At 48.0% G+C, this 14,367-nt stretch overlaps 1 protein-coding gene across 1 annotated transcript in view; it reads left to right on the top strand.

Annotated features, from left to right (window-relative positions):
• Positions 1-14,367, top strand: part of HSPG2 (heparan sulfate proteoglycan 2) — a 216,363-nt gene that overhangs the window by 38,662 nt on the left and 163,334 nt on the right. The window contains exons 2-3 of the mRNA XM_033159394.1: positions 12,151-12,286; positions 14,272-14,355. Of these exons, the coding sequence (XP_033015285.1) occupies positions 12,151-12,286; positions 14,272-14,355 (220 nt within the window). The remainder of the gene's footprint in view (positions 1-12,150; positions 12,287-14,271; positions 14,356-14,367) is intronic.

The following is a 14,367-nucleotide window of genomic DNA, read 5'->3' as shown; positions in this document are numbered from 1 at the left end:
AAAAGGGGAGTGAATCCCCCAAGGCCACACGCAGTCTTACTCGGGTGGTGAGTTCTTCCCCATCCCCATACGCGTTAATATATACAATCTCTCCCTTATGTTTTGCTGGATTACCATATATCAGAGTGACCTCAGCTCCAGTATCCATGAGAGCTAACACTCGCTGCACATTTGCTTTGGACCAATGAATGGTTAAGGGAATGTGTGGGCGCGGGTCCCCAGGGATAGCCGTCTTTATTGGCCTCACCGCTGGAGCCCTGCCACACCCCTATCCAGTAGGTTGGGGTATTTCCCACCTATGTTCTGACAAAGAGGGGTACAGTGACTCCGGGGGTGGGGCAGTCGGCGTAACCGTGCCCCTGACCCGGGGGCCAGTCCCCTCCTTTTTAATTTTCCCTGCACATTTTTGCTTCCACAAGTTGTACATTTCTGCAGTGGGAATGCCATCTATATCTTCCTTGCGAACCCCTGCTTCCAATAATTCCAAAAACATCTGCTTCCTCGTCACCTTAGGGGTGGAGGATGTTTTATCTGTCCTGGTGAAGGACTTCTTATCAGTCCCTGACTTTCCCTTCTCCTGTGCTATTCGGGCGCGGGGTTTAGCGACATTTTCTCTCTCTGCCTCCCCTAATTGTCCTATCAAGAGAGCAACTTCACCAACAGGTCTCCCTTGGGCGGGGCCCAGCAGCGCTAACAATGGGCCACGCATATGTGAAGGTGCGCCCTTTAACAGCCGCGCCCTCATGCCGGCAGTGAGACGCTGACTCTCTGGTCCCTGGAACCCTTGCTGATAGATCCCAGCCTGCAAAGCCATGCCACGCAGCTGTTCTATGGCTTCCTCAATGGTTTGCCAGGGGCCTGGCTGTTCTTCCCAATCCATTGGGGCGGGGTATCTGGCGTATACAGCCTCTACACACCACTGAAATAGGGAACCTGTTGCACCCAAATTAGGCATGCGCAAAAACTGATTAACCAATGTATCACGAGATAGGGTCCCCAATTTTACCAACTCCTCCCCCGTCAAGTAAAGACTGGTAGTTCCCTGGTCCCACAACCTAACCAGCCATTGGCTCAACCCCTCCCCGGGTTTTTGCCTGTTTGTCTTTGCCATTTCCGCCAACTCCTGCTGAGTGTAATCCCGTACTATCCGGGTGGCCTGGGCCGCTTGTGGGTTACCTGGCGGTCCCTTACTCTTGTTGGTCACTAGAGGACGTGCCTCAGCAACCCATTCCTCTTCATTCCCCTCATCTTCTCCCTCTGTCCATTCTGACTCCTCATCACTAGAATCCCAAATGTCCCCACTCCATGTCTTGGGGTCCCATTCCCGGGAAGCAATGAGGGCTCTAACCTTCCGAGGGTTAGGGATACGCTTCTTTCTTACCCGCTTTGGGTGTTTCATTTTAGCGAAGCGAATAGCCATAGTGGCAGCCCGCTCCTTAGCCAGTTCTTCCCTCCCCCGAGCGCTTTCTAGCACCTCCTTAAGAATTGCCTGCTGGTCCTTTAAAGCAGCGATGTCCTCTAATTGCTGCTGTACCTTCCTCTGAGAGGCTTCTAATTGCTCCCAAACACTCCGGAGCGCAGTGAGTAGGACCCATCCAAGCCCCCCCACTGTCTTCTGCCCCGCACCTTTCTCTATCCCCATTAGCTGCAAACACTTAGACACAGCCATAGGGGTAGCACCTCCAAACCCAGCCATCTCAGCATCCCATGACACTGGTGGGGTCAACTGGTTCAAAATTTGAGCCACTGGTGCCCAAGCACTAGTGCTGGGCCAACCAGGGATATGGCTCTGGCCATCCTCCTGCCTAGGGCTTTTCTTCTTCCACCAGGGCATTGTCTCCAGATCCTGCTCACAGCGCCAAATGTTCTGCCAAGGGGCAGGGTTCTCCTTTTTTGAATCTGGATCCAATAAAACACACAGATGGAAGAAGAACACAAAAAAAAGTATGCTTTAATTTTCTAGATACAATCAGACAAACGTAGCGTACCTGACCAACGCCCAAACACAAATCTCCTCCTCTTCTGCCGCCCGGGGCTTCAAGAGAGCAGCGGGAGAGATCCCTCACACCAGAAACCCCACAGCACCCAAGACCTAGTCTGTGGCGAAGCCCCAATCTGTCCCCTTCATTCCCCTGCTTATATAGCTGACTTAAGTTTGATTGTTTTCACCTGGCCATCAGGCACCATTCCCGAATGGTCAGGGAATCAGGCACCTGAGTGTGGCTTGGCCAAGGTCATCGGCAGCCGAAGGCGTTCTCGACTAATTGCATCCTCCTCACAAGCAACCTTACTTTGCTAATTAGAGGAGGAAAAGGGAATAGGACATGTAACCTGACTCCTCGTGATTACAAAGATCTTCCGCGAGTTTCCACTACACGGCTCAAGAGAGATTTTGATTAGCTTCTTAATTCCTCTCCCACTGCTTTGCCCAGTGCTTTTCACAGAGGGCTATGAAATTGAGGGCTGCCAGCTGAATAACAGTGCCCCCTCATAATTAAGATCTCATTTATTCTTGTTTTAATTGTGCCGAATCCCGATTCAGCTCATTTTATTGGTTATATATGGTTTTTATCAGTATCTGTAATATGTGCCTTTCTGATGCAACGGCCTGTGGGCTATGCAAATAAATAAAGTTTGTTTTGTTTGCGGCTCAAGAGAGATTTTGATTAGCTTCTTTTTAATTCCTCTCCCACTGCTTTGCCCAGTGCTTTTCACAGAAACACGGGGTGGTTGAGTTGGAGGGGACCCCAAGAGTCATCTAGTCCAACCCCACTCAGTGCTAAAGACTCCCAGCTCAAGGATCCCTAACAGAGGGCTACTCTGCTGAAGGAGAGTTCTTTCTCCTGGTTAGCCAAACTTTCCTTTTTTTTTGCTCCCTGGTTGGCATGCCTTGCCTGTACCACCAGGATGAATGGGTGGCACCCCTTTGTGCCAAGAGCCCTCTGATCGGCGCCGAGGCTGCTTTCTGGCCAGCCTTAGCCTGGCACAGGCCACGCAAACCCCACGGGAGAAGCAGGCCTCCTTGCAGAGAGCCCGCACTGCCTGGCTCATCTCCCGCCACTGGCATGGTGCCCTGCTGGCATTTGCCGCCGGCACGGCCTGCCAGCTCCTGTTTCCCCTCTTGCCTTTTCACGCCCTTTCAGGCAGCCCGGCCCGGCTAAACCCCCTTTTATGTCTCCGGCTGTAGCCATTGTCCCGGGACCGCCCAGCCTTCAATAATGCGCCCTGCCGTGTTTGTACAGGGGGCGAAATTGCTGCCGCGTTGAATTCCTGGCGTGGTCTGCTGCCCTCGGACGCCTCTGCTGCCAAGGACGGGGCCCAGGCAGGCTTTTTTCCCACCTGAGCAGGGAGGGCACTGTTTGCAGGGGGCTGGCGGAAGGGCGAAGGAGAGGCGGGGGGGGGAGCATCGGCGATCCCCCACCCCACCCCAAGATCACCGCAGAGGATCTTGGGAAACAGAGTGAGATGTGCAGATATCCCCTGTGGTGGAAGCGCTGAGTCCCACTTTTCCTTAGGATGTCCCTATATCCATTGGAGAAATGTTGGAGTTACATGACCCCCCCCCCCCAGCCAAGCGGAGAGCCAGTGTGGTGTAGTGGTTAAGAGTGGTAGACTCGTAATCTGGGGAACCGGGTTCGCGTCTCCGCTCCTCCACACGCAGCTGCTGGGTGACCTTGGGCTAGTCACACTTCTCTGAAGTCTCTCAGCCCCACTCACCTCACAGAGTGTTTGTTGTGGGGCAGGAAGGGAAAGGAGAATGTTAGCCGCTTTGAGACTCCTTCGGGTAGTGATAAAGCGGGATATCAAATCCAAACTCTTCTTCTTCTTCTAACTATGCAACCTTTAGAAGACATCTGAAGGCAGCCCTGTATAGGGGAAAAAATTAATGTTTTATTATGCTTTTATATATGTTAGAAGCTGCCCAGAGTGGCTGGGACAATCCAGTCAGATGGGTGGGGTAGAAATAATAAAATTATTATTATTATTATTATTATTATTATTATTATTATTATTATTATTATTCTGGAATAGGGTGTCTGTATTTTCGCCAGAGAAATGTTGGCAGGTTTGAAGGCATAGAGAGAGTGGCGAGGGAAGAGCTTTCCCCTCCCTCTTTCACGATGCTAGAAATCGGGGAGATTCAGGGAAGTTAAAAGGAAGTCCTCCATCGCGCAGCGCAGCGTTAAACTGTGGAACTCTCCTCCGCAGGAGACTGCCAACTCAGATGACTTTAAAAGCGGATTGGCTCTCGAGGGCAAGTAGCGACGCTCTGCCTCCATGGTTTTGGAGGCAGCGGTGCTTCTGAATGCCGTTTGACTTGAGAGCCAGGGATGGCCACCAACTTGGGATGGCTTTGAAAGCGGAGGAAATCAGTGTGGGACAACAGCTGCTCGGATGCTATTAGCCCAGGGATGCAAAGAAAACAAAGTCCCTCCCAGTCATGGAGAGCCAGTGTGGTGTAGTGGGTAAGAGCGGTAGACTCGTAATCTGGTGAACTGGGTTCGCGTCCCCGCTCCTCCACATGCAGCTACCTTGGGCTAGTCACACTTCTCTGAAGTCTCTCAGCCCCACTCACCTCAAAGAGTGTTTGTTGTGGGGGAGGAAGGGAGAAGGAGAATGTTAGCCGCTTTGAGACTCCTTAGGGTAGTGATAAAGCGGGATATCAAATCCAAACTCCTCTTCTTCTTCTTCTTCTTCTTCTTCTTCTTCTTCTTCTTCTTCTTCTTCCCAGAGAGTTAAACTGGTGGAATATGCCGAAATCGCAAAGCTGACTGGGAAGCTCAGGAACCAAGAAGACAAAAACTTTTAAAAAAAGAATGGGAAAAACATTAGGGTTTATTTCGGAGAGCACCGTAAGCAGATGGAAACATTAGCAGGATTTTAATTTCAAATACAGGTAGGCAGCCGGGTTGGTCTGCCGTAGTCAAAACAAAATAATTTTTTTTAAAAAAAATCCTTCCAGTAGCACCTTACGAGACCAACTAAGTTTGTTCTTGGTATGAGCTTTCGTGTCTGAAGAAGTGTGCATGCATTGCACACGGAAGCTCATACCAAGAACAAACTTTTATTTTGTTTAATCTCAAATGTTATGGATAATTTGGATAGATGTAAAATATGGATTAGGTAATAATACGCAGATTTTAATGTTGAGATCAAGACCCATGGACGGGGTTGGGGGAAGCCTTGAGATGCAGAGTAATCTCCATTTACGAATATGTGTTTGGATTGTTCTAACTTTATATTTGTAAAAACAATAGAAAATAAAAGCGGAGGAAATGGGCGTTCGAGAGAGCCGACATCCCTGAGCCTCTGTCCCTAGCCTACCACATCGAGCGAGATGCTCCGTGTCCCTGCAGGGGTCAGAGGTAGCAGCGGTGGTCAGCTTTCAGCCTCTGGCCCCAGAGGAGGGGGGTGGGGGTGGGAAGAGCAAGCCCCTTCCTTCCTTCCTGGCCTGGAGGTTAGCAAGGCCTCGGACTGCCGTGGGAGGCAAGTGATGGGGAGATGAGCTCACCACCCCTCTGTCGTCTCCCCCTTCCTCGGAGATGACTCCGCTGCTCAGCAATGTCGGGGAGGTTCTTGCCAGGAGTTTGTTGCAGCTGCAGGAGCAAAGGGGGGGGGGTTGCTGGCCGGAGGTGGAAGGGGCTCTCCTGTGTGCGCAGTGGACAGGGGCCAGTTGGCCCTCCAGCCGTGTGGCTGCTGCGACGCCGCTTTTGGCCTGCGGTGGACGTGAACTCTCGCCACTTCCCTGAGCTGCTCTGCAGATGCGCGGCCTTGCGTAACAGACCCGACATGCGCACGCACACATTACGGGGCCGCATGACCCGCCACAGGGCTGACTCGCTGGGTTTCTGAAGCCCAGCAGCGTCGGCGCTGGGATGAGAGCGAGCGATGGATGTGGCCCCTGCAGTGCTTTTTTCGGGGGTGGGGGTGGTGGAACCATAACAACTCCCATTTTGTGCCAGACGTGTTCTCAACCTTAGCCCCTTTATTCCCCGAAGGTATATTTTGTTTTCCGCGCAAAATAAAACTCCTCCGGTCCTCTAGTGAAACGCAGCAGCAGCGGCTTTCTTGAGTGGTGGAAATTTGCAGCTTCCTATTCTGCATGCTTTTGGCTGTGCTTCTAGTCCTCATGAGGGAGGTGCGGCAGAGCTACGCAGAACTTCTGCCAGAAAGAGCTGGACTCCTTCAGAAGCCAGAAAACTCTCCTTCATTGTAGGTTTTTTTAAACAGATTGGCTGGAATTCTTTAGCTGTGGCTCCTGCGTTGCAGGGGGTTGGACTAAATGACCCTCAGGGTTCCCTTCCAGTTCTATGATCTTGTGGTTCTATGACCTGGCTGCTCTGGGCTCCATCCAGCCCTCCGGTGGCCCCTGATATTTGATCAGGCAACGCTGTGATGCCTTCAAGGTTTATCCCGGTCATAAGGACTAGAAACTTGAGTCATAATGAAAATAGAGTCAGAGGGAATCCCCACTTGCACAGTTTGGCTGGTGATATTTCCATCTATTCTGTCCAGAAAGGTGATAGGAAAACCAGCTTTCAGGAATGTGCCATTTGTAATCGAATAAACAGACTCGTGGAGAGGCTTCCCCTCTTATCTGTGTTTGCTCAACCTGAACAGCCCTCCTTGGACCAATCTGCTTCCTGGCCTCCCGGGTGACTCAGAAAACTGCCAAGAGAAGCAGCCATGCTGAGCCTGTCGCAGCAGCAAAAACCTGAACCGGGCGCCTCGCAGCAACCTTCGATACAGAGCAGATTTGTTACGGGAAGAGCTTTTGTGCAACGAGAGCCACTTCGAGAGATGCATGGAAGGGTATCCTCAGTTGGCCGATATATAAATATATTTAGAGAGAGGGAGAAATTGTAAACAGTGGAGTCAGAAGTCCAGGAAAAGGAGAGCAACGCAGCCTCTCACATTCCCGTGCGAAGATCCGATGTGTACAGAATAAGCCCAGAGGCTGCACGGAACAGCAGGAAACTGGGAAGGCTGCCGTTTCCCTAGCAAAATCTTACACTCGTAGTTGTGGGAGAGGAAGCCCTGGTCTCTGTTGAGCCCTGCACAGGTAGCGTCAAACTTGGGGGCAAATTCTAGTTTCTCCTTGGAGACTTTTTAGTCAAATCTTTTTTATTAGGTTTTACGTTACGACGAATTGACATTCAAACATTAAACACCAACACTATCATTTAGGATTCCCTGAATCTTTCGACTCCCCTCCGACCTTCCATGGTTACCTCTATCAATCTTTTTTCAACTGCTTCTCTTATTTTCTCTGTTTTTCTTAACTAACCCATTTTTACCATAAATTTTATACTTTTCAAGTGTTACCTGCCAAAGTTTTTAGTCGTTTACAGTGTTCTCTTAAATATAAATTTCTCCCACACCTTAAAATTCTTCTCTTCCTGTTTTTTTCTTCAACCATTCGTCTCTGGTCGGGACTTAGTCTTCTTTCCATCTCTGGGCCAGTAGTATCTGGGAAGGCCTGGAAAAAACTGGAAAAATGGGGGGGCGACCCCAGATTCCCCCCTGGTTTTTCCCCGAAAGCCATTTTCCCCCAGAAAAATTTGGGTGCGTGTGTGTGTGGAATATTTAAACTATATTAAACTGTTTAGATAGGTGTTTATTCGGCATTTGCGCCCGTCATACAATACAATCATACAATACAAAACAAGCAGTCAATCAAAAATCAGATAAAATCAAATAAAACGATAACCCAATACAGGCCGCGGATATAATAACACAACTCACAGGGACCAATATTATCACTTCGATAAAACATATATAAAAAGAATTAAAGTTAAAATTTAGGCACCCAAAACTAAAAACAATGTCTAATTCTATTTTTGAAAAACATATCTAATCATCAGTAATCGGCTGACATCCCATTTTGTCTCTTGTGCAAGATGACGGCTGTTAGGAATCTAGCAACCTGTAGAGTTATATAAGGGTCCACATCTTGGAGAACCCAAGCAAGACGTAGGTCAACTGGCTTTATTAAACTGTTGTTTTCCAATTTTTCCAGAAAAAAAACGGCATTGGAAAAAAACTGGTGCCCCCCCCCCAATTTTTCCAGGAGATTTTTGCTGGGAAATGGTGATAAGAACCTAAGAACAGGCTGCTGAATGAGGCCAAAGGGGGCCCATCCAGTCCCTGCATCCTGTTCTCACAGTGGCCAACCTGTAGAAAACCCACAAGCGGGATTAATAACAATGCTTTATCCATGGCCGCTGCTATGTTTACAGGTGCCTCTTGCCGCTCTGATTCCGGCAACGGGTTAAGGCTTCCTTTATCTGTCCTGGCACGTTGCAAACCACCCTGTAGTCATGGGATGAAGGGGTGTTACATAAATTTATTCATAATACTAATTTGAAGGGCTTTTTGCCAGCTCGATCGTTGCATTTTAAGCTACTCCCCCTTCTGGAGTCCAAGCTGCCTTCTCTTTGCCTCACGCCACGTTCCAGCGGGCACCGAGAGTTTATATTAACGGCTCAGCCGGATGCTTTTATTTTTGCACCCCGTAACCGGCCCCCTGGGATCTTGTACTGGCAAAGAGTGAGGGCGATCAGTCTTTTTAATCAATGAAGGAGGACGATTTGGAGAAACGCAGAGTTGTTCTGCGGTGCCCTGGGGCGACAGCTAACTTCCTGCTCCGACAGTGGTACCTCAGTTTCCGAACGTCTTGGAAGACGAATGTTTCGGTTTTCGAACGCTGTAAACCCTGAGGGAAATGCTTCAGTTTTCGAACGCGCCTCAGAAGTCGAACATACCACACAGCTTCCGCTGAGTGCAAGATCCAGAGGCCTAGCTATCAGCTATTGAGTTTTCGGTTTTCAAACGTTTCGGAACTCGAACAGTCTTCCGGAACGGATTACGTTCCAAAACCGAGGCACCACTGTATTTACTTAAATCTTTTTTAATTTTTTGCATGCACGTTCCACCTCCTTTCCTCCGAGGAGCTCAAGACGGCGTGCGTGCTTCTTCCCGCTCCTCGTTCTATCCCCACAACAGCCCTGCGAGGTAGGTTAGGCTGAGAGGCAGCGGCTTGCCCACAGCCATGCCCAGCGAGCGTCATGACCCGAGTGAGTGGGTGATTCAAACCCGGGACTCTCCCAGGTCCTGGTCTGAAACTCTAACCCAGGGGTCAGCAAACGTTTTCAGCAGGGGGCCGGTACACTATCCCTCAGACCTTTTGGGGGGCCAGACTATATTTTTTTTGGGGGGGAAATGAACGAATTCCTATGCCCCACAAATAACCCAGAGATGCATTTTAAATAAAAGAACACATTCTACTCATGTAAAAACACCAGGCAGGCCCCACAAATAACCCAGAGCCCTGGGAGCGGTTGAGTCAACTGAACATATCCTTTTGACCTGCCCATTTTATGCACAAAAACTTACAGCTCCACTCCTAGGCCATCTTAGCCTAGTAGACAGAGAAAGATAGGTCTTGTTTTCGTTGAACAATTTTACTGGTTCCACAATTTTCTTGGTGGCCAAATTTCTTTTTTTGGACCCTTAAACGCCGCAAGGTTAAAATCGACAGTCTTGACATGGGTCTAAATGTATAATCTACTTCTCATTGTATGTTTTAGTGTGAAGCTCCTTGAGATGTTCAGTCGTTTTAATTTTTGTATGGATAATGATTGCGTACTGACTGACGGTCGAATAAATTCTATTGATTGATTAAAATAAATAAATAAAAGGACACATTCTACTCATGTAAAAACACGCTGATTCCCGGACCATCTGCAGGCTGGATTTAGAAGGCAATTGTGCCGGATCTGGCCCCCAGGCCTTAGTTTGCCTACCCATGCTCTAACCGCTACACCACTCTGCTGTTGTTCAGTGTGAGCTCGCTGTGCATGGGATGTAGCACACAAACAGGCGCACCGTTGGGCCCTGCATTCCACTTTCCTGCCTGTAGCAGCTCCTTGATTCTCTGCTGCTTATCAAAGCCTATCCCAAATGGCCTGGCTGTTCGCCAGTTTGTTCTTCCAGGGGACTCGAGCACCCTCAGCTCGGCTCCTTGACTTCAAGCATCGCCCAAGGAGGATCCTGGCATCCTGGCGCCGCCCGTTCTGTCTCTGCTGTACCTTCATTCCCCGCAGCCTGGATCAGAACGGGCCTTCGGCTTGATTTGTCCACGGGGCTCTTCTCATGTCGTGCCTCCACTATCCATGGCAGTATACCTTTTAATGTCAGTTTGGGGGTTTCCCAGGTTGCTGCTCTGCTCAGAGGGTTCCTTTTGAGGTTCCTGGTGGGCTGCTGTGAGACGAGGAGGCTGGACTAGACAGTGCCCCTTGGCCTGATCCAGCAAGCTCTTATTATGTCAAACCTCCACTATCAAAAGCAGTATACCTCTAAACACCAGTTGCCGTGATGCATGATAAGAAGCTATGTCATTTGATATACCCAAATGTTATCCCGTCGTGTCTGTTCTGATTAATTTGAAGTATTATTACTGTATATATATATACAATTGGCAGATATTGGATGGAAAGCCCACTTTTTTGTTGGTTTTGGGTTTTCCTTTTTGCCCTTAGCTCTTTTTGTTTTAAACTTTTTTTGAAGTCTATCCTGGGCTGATGAGGTCATACACAGAGAGGTGGCAGGGGGTGACGAGGAGCTCTGTGTGGGAGCCTGGGAAAAGAATCAGGAATTCCCAGGTGAGAGTTGGGAAAGTCTGCTTTTCTGTACAGTGGTACCTTGGTTTTCAAATGTCTCCGTTGACGAACGTTTCAGAACTTGAACGCTGTAAATGCTTCTGTTTTCGAACGCGCCTCGGAAGTTGAACTGCTTCCGCTGCATGTATATGTTATTTCCCCCCTCAAATTTTCTCTGTTAAATTTGCAGATCGCCCTTTGTGCCTCGGTTTTCTGTCGTCCCCTTCTCCTTGTGCCCTCCATCTTTCCCAACATCAGGATCTTTTCCAGGGAGTTTTCTCTTCTCATGAGGTGGCCAAAGTATTGGAGCCTCAGCTTCAGGATCTGTCCTTCCAGTGATTTCGTTCAGAATGGATTCAGGGCTGATTTCGTTCAGAATGGATAGGTTTGATCTTTTTGCAGTCCATGGGACTCTCAAGAGTCTCCTCCAGCACCATAATTCAAAAGCATCAATTCTTCGGCGATCAGCCTTCTTGATGGTCCAGCTCTCACTTCCATACATCACTACTGGGAAAACCATAGCTTTAACTATATGGAGCTTTGTCTGCAAGCTGATGTCTCTGCTTTTTAAGATGCTGTCTAGGTTTGTCATTGCTCTCTTCCCAAGAAGCAGGCGTCTTTTAATTTCGTGACTGTTGTCACCATCTGCAGTGATCATGGAGCCCAAGAAAGTAAAATCTCTCACTGCCTCCATTTCTTCCCCTTCTATTTGCCAGGAGGTGATGGGACCAGTGGCCATGACCTTAGCTTTTTTGATGTTGAGCTTCAGACCATGTTTTGCGCTCTCCTCTTCCACCCTCATTAAAAGGTTCATTAATTCCTCCTCACTTTCTGCCATCAAGGTTGTGTCATCAGCATATGTGAGGTTGTTGATATTTCAGTAGTTTGCATCGTATATTGACACCTATGATTATTTCATGTTGTAGCAGGTTTCTAGATACTAGATTATGAGTCTTTGTAAATTGCGCTACTAAAGGAACTTTCGTTCTTGGCAAATGCCAATGTGTTTGCATTATTTTGTTATGAATAAAAAATCATTTTAAGTTAGAGCTTAATAATTATTTCACTATTGATATACTTCTTCTTAATTGTATTTCACTATTGATATACTAATTGTATTTCAGTTCAACAATTACTTTGATAAAATACATATTTTGTTATGTGCAAATGGCTTTAGATACCTATTAGGTCCATCAATTATCTTAGAGGATATATTCAGCACACACAAAAACGGCGACAATTTGTTGTTGACAAAGGACAGCTGGACATATAAAGGGCCCCATTACCTCCAGTAGCTTAGGGCCTCATCAAACCGAAATCCGGCCCTCTTGGGGTGGCAGAGAGGCCAAGTTGCAGAGGATCTGAACCAGGCTAGAACGGCAGCTGGTGGGACGGATCTTGGTAGGGGGGAGAGAAGGTGGGTGCCCCACGTTCGAGACGAAAGCAGCATCCTTCCGCCACCTAACCGCTCTGTTTTCCCTGCTCTCAGGTGGCTCACGCCTCCAAGCGGTCGGATGAGTCCTCCTTCCCTGAAGACACAGAATCGGAGGCCGTGCGCCAGCGCTGGAGGAAGTACGCGGAGCTTTCCGACGACGAGGATCTGCTGGCGGACGAGGCGTCCGGAGGTGAGGGTTGGGCGGGGGAACTTTCCACCTCTTCCAAAGCACCACGTTTGGCTATGCGAAGGACGGACGGCGGAGGCTTGCCACAATGTCCGAATCTCGTTTTTTTCACAAAGCTGCATGTCTGAAGATTCAGGGCAGACAAGATATAAGTCCTTCACAGACTGCAGAGTTAACCCATGGAACTCCCTCCCACAGGAGGCAATGACAGCTGCCACCTTGAACGGCTTTAAAAGAGGATTGGACAAATTTGTGGAGGAGGAGGAGGCTCTCAGTGTTTCATTTTCAGTGGAGAAATAAATTGAAGGAGAGAAAAAACAGAAAAAGTGCATTTCCAAATATCATTATGTTTATCCATTCACAACATACGTCTAAAAGCAATCTGTATGTTGCAAGAAATATCTTCTATCATATCTTCTATCTATTGATCAAAGGGGGGCATAGTATTATCTTTCCAATGGATCAGTATCAGTCTTTTGGCAAAAGTAAGGGTACGAAAAGTCCATCTCTGTTGACCCACTGTCAAACCACACATAGTTAGCATGTGGTTTAGGATAATATTATCATCTGACAATTTTAACTCCTGCCCCCCCATTAGTATTTATACATCCTAATACTTCTTGTTTAATTGCGTTTTTAATAATGATAATCTTGGAGTTGAAGAACCCCATAGGCATTTCTTTAATAATGAGCTTATTTTCTGTGAATATTTTCTGGGAATAGGGACTGTGATTCCTTTTGGAATATAATATGGGAGTAAAATACATTAACCCCTCCCCAAAGGGTAAGGTTTAATTACTCCCACCTGTCAATGTCTAAGGGAACAGTGTGCCCCTATTACCTGGTACTAACTGGATTATATCTCTTAGAATTAAAATACCTAAGTACTGAACAAATAATTAACAACAACAACAACAGTTTATTATTTATACCCCACCCATCTGGCTGGGTTTCCCCAGCCACTTTGGGCGGCTCCCAACAGTCTAATGCAGAACTGATATTTCTTTAATGAATGTGTTAGCACCTTTTCGCCCATTGGCACCAGTTCCGATTTAACCCAGTTAATAGAGTAGCCAGAAATTTGACCAAAAGTATTTATTGTTTGCAACAGAGGTTTTGTGATAAACAAAAGTGTGTCATCTGCAGATGAAACCCACTGATACTCAACTGAGTTGTGAACTGCTCTGTAGATCTCGCTATGTTGTCTAATAGCACGGGTCAAGGGTTCTAAGCAGAACTCAGAATATTCCCTCGGAAGGGGGTGGACTCTCCATCTCTGAAGACGGCTCGGAGACTTCAGCTAGTGCAGAATTCAGCGGCCAAGTTGCTCACCGGAGCAAGATAGTTTGAGCACATTACACCGATCCTGGTCCGACTGCACTGGCTACCAATTAGTTTCTGGGCCCAATTCAGAGTGCTGGTTTTGACCTATAAAGCCTTAAACGTCTCAGGACCGCAATACCTCAAGGACTGCCTCTTCCTATATGAACCTACCCAGACCCTGAGATCTCCTTCTGAGACCCTCCTTTGTGTGCCTCCTCGAGAGGTCCGGAGGGTGGCAACACGAGAACGGGGCCTTCTCTGCTGTGGCTCCCTGTCTGTGGAATGCTCTCACCAGAGAAGTTCGCCTGGTGCCTTCATTATACACCTTTAGGTGCCAGGCAAAAAACGTTCCTTTTTAACCAGGCCTTTGGTTGATCTGATTGACAACCTATATACCCTTTTAAAATGTGGCTCTTTTCTGAGGTGTGTGTTAATGGGTTGTTGTTTTTATTCTGTTTGTATGTGTTGTGATCTTTTCTGTGAACTGCCCTGAGACCTCCGGGTATAGGGCGGTATATAAACTAATAATAATAATAATAATAATAATAATAATAATAATAATAATAATTCTGCTGCGATTCCTGCATTGCAAGGGGTTGGACTAGATGAACCTCAGGGGCTGGGCTAGATGAACCTCACGTCGTGATTCTTGCTTTTCCTTGCAGATGGGTATGGAAGTGGCGAGAACGGCAGCGGAACAGTCTCCCCGGACAAGCCTCTCCCCACCTTCGAACCTCTCTTCCCCACAGGTAAGGGGCCAG

This window comes from Lacerta agilis, chromosome 8 (assembly GCF_009819535.1).
Source record: "Lacerta agilis isolate rLacAgi1 chromosome 8, rLacAgi1.pri, whole genome shotgun sequence".
Taxonomy (NCBI): domain Eukaryota; kingdom Metazoa; phylum Chordata; class Lepidosauria; order Squamata; family Lacertidae; genus Lacerta; species Lacerta agilis.
The sequence above is the reverse complement of the archived record's forward strand: the minus strand, read 5'-3'. Positions and strand labels throughout refer to the sequence as shown.